Below are 7,720 nucleotides of genomic sequence, written 5' to 3' on the forward strand. Positions count from 1 at the left end.
ATAAGCATCTTTAAAGTCGACACAATTATTTGACAAGTCGACATAATTATCTGACAAGTCGACATAATTATTTGACAAGTCGACATAACTATTTGACAAGACGACATAACATCTGACAAGTCAAGATCATTATCTGGCACTCGACTTATAATTTGAATGATAATTTTCTTTAAACTAGAGGCCATATTATTTTTTCTGTCTGATAATTATGTTAACTTGTCAGATCTTTTTGTCGACTTATCAAATAATTATGTTAACTTGTCAGATCTTTATGACGACTTGTCAGATATTATAATGCCAAGTAAATAGCAGTTAGTGGCACTTACACGCTTTAAAACAAAATAATGAGTTTCTAGTCAAAATGGTTATTTTCTGACAAGTCAACATAAAGATCTGACAAGTTGATATAAATATCTGACAAGTCGACATAATCATCTGACAAGTCGACATAATTATCTGACAAGTGGTGGCAGATCTATGCCACCATACATCCAAGAAAAACCCATCCAACTTACCAAAATCATGAAAATCATAATTTGACATGATACAGTCATTCTCACGAATCCCCCCATTCTCTCCCCCACTCTCCATTTCCGACTTTCCCTCTTTCTCTCTCCCTTAAAAGTGTTGAAATTGATCTTGTCAACGGTTTGTCAATTGTGCTAAATATGCCTACATGTATATATTGTATGTGCAAAAGAAATTTATATAAAAAAAAATTACAAATAAAATATGAAAATCATAATCCTTGTGCCCCCTCCCCTTTACACGGATTAGGATTTTCCTGATAGTATGCATGCCTAATATACCTGTAACTTCAATTTCACTGTTAATTTCCTTATTTTCACTTGAATTTTTTACATGCTGCCCCCCCCCCCCCCCCGCCCGAATGGTACGTGCCTGCATTATTCAACATGTGGCATGATTAACAACTTGCAGTGTCCATCAGCTAACATTCAGCTAACGACGGCAACTAAGCAATTCGTACATGTATGTTTTGACATCTAAAAGCAAACAAAAGTAATTATTCAAATGCGGCAGATTAAACTTTCTCAGTATTTATATTGTTCCGTTCTTAATCTTTAATAATATATATTGTTATACTTTCATGTTTAATGCTGAAATCTGATTGGTTTAGACGCAGTTTATAATCCGTTCTATTACCCTCAGCGTTAGCAACACACTTAGCAACGGGTAACATTATATAAATAGTGCCTGTTTGCATGGTTTGGGAGGGTAACTGTTGAAATTGACGCCCCGAGAAAACCATTATCAACCGACGCAAAGCGGAGGTTGACAATGGTTTTCGAGGGGTGTCAATTTCAACAGTTACTAGTACCCTCCCAAACGGGAACTATTTATTTTAGTAAAGAAAATTTTACTGCTTTTATATAGAAATGAAGTGAATTCTACGGCAAACTGTACGCGCATGTAACAATTCGTTGTGTTACCCGTTGCCAAGTGTGTTGCTAAGGCTGAGGGTAATAGAACAGATTACCAACTGCGTCTAAACCAATCAGATTTCAGTATTTAACATGAAAGTATAATAATACGAATTGCCCCCCCCCCCCCCCCCCCCCCCCCCGCTACAAGCCTGATATAAGTGATAAACATATTGTAATTGTACAAACGTTGATCCAATCGCAATCGCGGTTTTATTTGTCATGCATTCCAATGTTTTAAATCATTCGGTGTTAACTCAATACATTTATCCAATCAATACAATTTTATCATACCAGTATATGAACTTAACTCATTTAAACAAGTGATTTCTTTATATAGATAAACATGAGATATTTTACATGCAAATATTTACACAAATAATAGCCCACGTTGCGATTTCAAGTGAATAGTATTGTCCAAAAAAGCATCAAATTAAATTAAAAATGTACAAAAACCTAGGTCACTTAACAGTCAGAAGGACTGAGGCTTCACATCCTTTCAATTCTTTTTCATTAACTTCAATATGTTGCGGTTCCCTTAAATACAGATGCATGAATATGTATGTATTTTTTTTTATATTTAATAAATAAAAAAAACTTTTATAAATAAAATACACGCATATTTATGCATCTAAATCAATAGAATTGATAATCTAAATCCTTATTTAAATGTTCTCTTTATTTAAAAATATCATTTCCATACACATTGAAAAAATAGGTGTAACGAGATTTTTAATACATGACAATATTAATGCCCTTTTCAGTCAACAGTCATCATTAGGTTAAAAGTCTAGTCAACATTTGAGATAATTCACACTACACCCAGAGTCTTGCTAAACTTGTACATGACTTGTTTGCTCCTTCACCATCAGTTGAATTAATTTAGACACTACTCGGACATTCAAGCTGTTACCAAGTGTTCTGTATAGCTGAATTTTAGATAAGTCTTGAGGGAAATCTGAAAATATAAATCATAAAGCTCTCTCTTTGTATTGAAATACGTTATATTTACAATATTTTTACGGATAGAAACATGTTATACAGACATTGGACTGAGGTACTGGATAAACATACTGTAGGTTGCTGGAAAACACAGGAAGTTGGCGATTTCCCTCGGAGTGAAGTACCGCAGTCTTAACCTTGACAACACCTGATAATCTTCATCAGACCATTGATCTCTGTTCTTCAATTCCAGAGTTCTGTCTTTCAATTCACTAGCTGCAGTCATTTCCTAATTGATAGAGCAAAATTTTTAATGAGCAATCCATTAGATGAATCATTAAGGATTTGGTTAACATTAAGGATCTGGCAAGCTAACATAATTAGACTTGCACATTGTAATTAACGACATGTGCATTTGTGTCAATGCAAGCATAGATTATTGGAACTTTGTTAACAATCCATATATATCATTTTCAGGAATGTATGCTCGAAAGATGTTTTCAATTCAATCATTTCATGAGTTAAAAAATATTTCAAAATTAACCAGACTTTATGTTTATAATTATGCTGGACCCAACCCTTGAAAATTAAAATTTCTTAAATTTTAATTTTGATAGCCTTGGACCCCCCCCCCCCCCCTCCCCAATAAACTAAATATTCCTCTGACCAGCTCCCCTACACCACCCCCAACCCTGAAAAATATGTTCTAGATCTGCACATTATAAAATTAATCTCTAAATAAATCATGATTTTTAATAACTTCTTTATGCATCAATTCATAGTATTACATGTACAACTTAATACTTACAGATATACTGTGAGACATTTGGAAAATAGAACCAGCTCCTTCCATAAAATGACCATACCTTAAAAATATCAAGATCTATATAAATCTGTCAAAGGTCAATGATGAATACACTATACAGAAGTTAGGAATGTAATACTTTTTTATAATCATACATGAGAATGAAATGATGTCTGCATGCAAGTTTGATCCATCTGAGCACCTAAGTTTTTTCAAATTGTCATAAAAATTAATGTCGTTTATGAAACATACAATGTACCTCTTGGTAAAACATGTAGTTTTTTGCAAGCAGGGGAAGACAATGTCCATGACGATAAATCTTTTGAGGTCTTTCCTGGTCAACATGAAGGGCTGGAAGTACTCCGGGGGCTGGTCCTCCAAGAAGTCCTGCACTAAACGACAGAGATATTTATCCTCCTCCTCCTCTCCCTCACTCAACTGTCTCATGTTGTAACCTGCTGACTGGAGGCAGCTCTCCCTGCAGATCGGACAGGTGGCTGCTGGGATATCTGGAGATTTCTTATCAGTTGCATCACTGTTATTAATAGATTTTCCCAGCATTCCATGCTGTGTCTCTTTTTTTTTTGCAGGTTTAGCAGGGCTACTTTGCATATGATGAGATGATGAGATATGTGATGAATTTTTGCAATGATCATTTGTCCGAGTTGATTCATCACTTATACATGCTGTAGAAGGTTGACTTATATTTGTTGCATTTGTTGAGGAACTATTTTCTTCCGAATTGATTGATGGTAATGAAGTCATTATCTACAAAAATGAAAGAGAACATTTTGTTTCCCATGGATTCTTCAAACGATAACATTTTTTTCCACATAATGATTAATAAACAATGATAAAGCTACATACCTCTGTGGTGTTAGCAAAGCTAAATTTCAGTGGACTTCTTTTGGCAATGAGGTAATATCTTAATCTGGAGTTTGGAATTCCAAACTGGAGTGGTGTCAGCAAAAATTCCTGAAACACATGGGAATGAAAAACAACTTCCAGTGACTAAACAGATAGCAGAGATATATTAATGGGACAGATATTAAAAACTCAAGAGATACTTAAGATTAAAATGAATACATGTACCTGATATGTAAAGTTGCACTTCATCAAAGTTTCACGCAACTTCAAACAAGTCTCAGAATCTTCAAATCCTTTTACATTTTCCACAAGAATGTATTTTGGACAATTATTCAACCTGAATTAAAAAATATCTTCAAATTTTAAGATGATCGAATCAATATTTTGTTCAAACATGCTCCTATCAATTCATTCTAGTATTTTTATCTTTATTTGATTTTTTATTTGACTCCATGTATCAACTACTGGGTATTTCATACAAAAATCTTTCTTTTACATGCATTAAATGAAATTTTTCTTTTACTGGTCATGAGGTAGATAGACATTTTATTTCATGTTGTTACTAATCCATGTATAAACCAAACTGAAGGTAAATTTACCTGGGCAGAAGAGATAAGAGGTGAAGGAAAGACCTGGTTCTGATGTCTTCAGCATCTAACTTCTTACCAACCCTGGTAAACGGTTGACAAGGTGGACTCATCACAATCATATCTATTTTCATCTCATCTAGTTGCGTAGCAGATAATGACTGAAAAGAAGAAAACACCAAGTTGGAGAAAAATTCAGGATATAAAATATAACACTTTTTGTTAAATATTGATAAGTTATAATAACAATAAGAAATACAAGTTTAGAATGCATCTCTTATTTAACTGAACAAAATGAGCTATTTGTTATCTGGTTTACAAAAGGAAATAGACCATTTATTATCACGGACTGTAATTCATTATTTACTGAAAATTTTAAAAATGACAATTTCTATCCTAATCTTAATAATTTTATTTTAATTTTTATTTTAATTTTGACAATTTCTATCCTAATCTTAATAATTTTATTTTAATACAGAATGTCAGAAAATTAAAATGTTCAGGTTTCTTACAGATGTATACACATATCATGTATCTGGGTTAAAATTTTTGATACGAGTTTGATAACAGACCGATGTTATGAATATCTAATTTAGACTTTGCATCCAGTGCACTTGACCCCAAAACATGTTTTATACCATGGACTTTTAATCTTTTCTTTATTAAAAATAATGTGACCAGTTTGGGCATAGCTATTACAAGTATTCACATTTTTTCAAATTTGGGGGGAAAATCATGTGAAAAAAACTGTACACTGCTCATCAAAAAACGGTACAAAAAAATGTACAAAATATTGCTTAAACTCTCTTGATAAATCACCTTATTTCTAAACCAACAAATGTATATTGTCGCAAATGCCACATTTAAAATGTTGTAATAAAGTTTTCTATGCTTTTAAATTTCATATTGTGTTTTATAATCACAGTTTTTTCACAAATCATATGAATTGAGCAAGTTAAGATGATAGTTTGTTTACCAACTTTATATAGCATAACACGAGAGTCAATGTCTGCAATTTACATCTTGTTCATTAATACATTACTGATATATATATATACACCAGCAATGTAAATAACAGCAGCAAATGCAACCTTAGTAATACATAAATTTCTGCACATAAAAAATTCTTTCTTCCAGCGTAAGGATAATAATAAATATGTCTATTCATCATATACATTAAAGACGGAGAGCTGGTTCAGATTCATGTATATTTCTAAAGTTGGCTAATAGTTTTTTGATCAAGTTACAAAATATTTTAAAACACCGCTACCTAAAGGGGCTTTTTGATACGGATGATTATCCCAATACCAGCAGTTCACACCTTCACATTTGATGGTTTGTGTACACCACACAAGAATCAATAGGTCACGTGTTAAACACAGGTGATGTTTTCCATTGTCTCGGGAGCAAGAATGAGAGGAAATGGCGGCATTTAGCAATGAATTTCAAAACTGTACAAATTTTCATATTCCATGAATTTTGGTGTGCCACTGACCAGTATATGGGGTTGAAAAAAACCAGTATATTTTGCATACCGCCGGTACATATCACATGTATAAACTAATTTACCTCTATTCCACAATCCATCAAATTACTCTCTGGAAAATTGTGCTTGTATATTTTGTTGGCCGTTGTATTGACATCAATTGCTGCTATTATCTCATACGATATTCCACATTCTGTAATTGAGATTGAACACTCATGAGAGGCAAAAAACAACTTCTTGATATAGAAGCTTCATATATTCAATCAAGTGTGTTTGTGAGGCTATAACATTAGCCTGATTAAGCAGTAAAAACCCCTTTATCAGTTTATGCTCTATGAAATTGTTTAAAATATAATACATGCATTTTCCTGAATAAGTTTGGACCAATCGCCCAAATGGGATATAAGCCCGTTTGGGATATAATAGCCCAAATGGGATATGTTTCCTATTTGGGCAATTGGTCCCGTATTGATAAATGTTTATCCCGATGTTTTGGCAAACAAAACTTAATGAAGGGAAATTTCCATTTGAAAAATGTATTATTTCTTATTTACCCTTCACTGCACAGTGCATTCCACCGATTCCACTGTATAATTCCAAAACCCTCATATTCTTTTAAAATGTCATGTAGTCACAGTAGTGAGAAGTCGGTGACTATTTTTTTCCGAGCCTAAGGAAGGCATGTAGCCTACATTTCTACTTTCAATTTCAAGTTTTATGTATAACGAACCCGATTTGAAAACGAAAGGTATTTGTAAAATCAGAAATTTGCGGAAATCGCCGGAATCATATCAAAATCTAAATGTAAACATTTAAATGAGTACAAGTTACAATTGTTACATATCTCTGAAGAAATGCCATCATTCGTTAGTAAAATTTGACGTTGTGGTGTTAATAACTGAATGCAGACAAATTGAATAACGCGTGTTTATATTTACTGTATACAGGGTTATTTTCGCCCCGTGTAATTTTCAACCTTCTCCACTTGCAAACAATTTCGCTTCGTGTTAAATTCACCCATACACAGTTGTGTTTAAAGAGACATTGAAAGTTAACCCAGTCCTAAATGCGCCCGCTGACAAGGAGGGCGAAAGGGGCGAAAATATAAAACGGGGGGAATATTTCCCTGTACTAGTACATCTGTCTTTTAACAAATTAATAAACTACTTGTAAAAATAAGTATAATTCACTAAAAAACTGTTAATATACACCAGTACGTAAGCTAAAAGAAACAGCCAAATTGTCTCCTGTTGGAAATTGAGTTTGACATCATCGCGGTTATATCGTGAAGCCCGTGAATTTTCTAATGTGCTGTAGGTTTCGACCAATCTAGTTTCCTGTCAGCTTCAGTCGCTTTATGTTTCAACCAATCGATAAACGGGAAGTGTAGATTTTAGTCTGTCTGTTTTTATATAGAGTTATGAATTTAATGTAAGTTCCCGTAAGAAATAGAGGGAATCATACTCGGTAAATAAAAAAATCATGTTGAAACCAATGAAACTTTAATTGACATTTCAGTGCAAGGGGAAAATATAAAGCATTGAATCATTATTTTTCGAAAGATGTGGTCTCATAACTGCAACGGCGTGTG

The 7,720-nt window shown here is 33.3% G+C and overlaps 1 protein-coding gene across 1 annotated transcript; it reads right to left on the minus strand.

The window, feature by feature from the left end:
- Positions 1 to 2,123: 2,123 nt before the first annotated feature.
- On the minus strand, positions 2,124 to 6,828 carry LOC105344617 (tRNA (cytosine(38)-C(5))-methyltransferase). The gene is made up of 9 exons (XM_011452423.4): positions 6,684 to 6,828; positions 6,213 to 6,322; positions 4,656 to 4,804; positions 4,282 to 4,393; positions 4,057 to 4,164; positions 3,449 to 3,957; positions 3,193 to 3,250; positions 2,517 to 2,673; positions 2,124 to 2,400 (listed from the first exon to the last, which is right to left on the minus strand). The coding sequence occupies exons 1-9, from the start codon at positions 6,736 to 6,738 to the stop codon at positions 2,276 to 2,278; spliced, it is 1,383 nt and encodes a 460-aa protein (XP_011450725.3). The 5' UTR covers positions 6,739 to 6,828; the 3' UTR covers positions 2,124 to 2,275.
- Positions 6,829 to 7,720: the final 892 nt, after the last annotated feature.

This window comes from Magallana gigas, chromosome 5 (assembly GCF_963853765.1).
Source record: "Magallana gigas chromosome 5, xbMagGiga1.1, whole genome shotgun sequence".
Classification (NCBI taxonomy): Eukaryota; Metazoa; Mollusca; class Bivalvia; order Ostreida; family Ostreidae; genus Magallana; species Magallana gigas.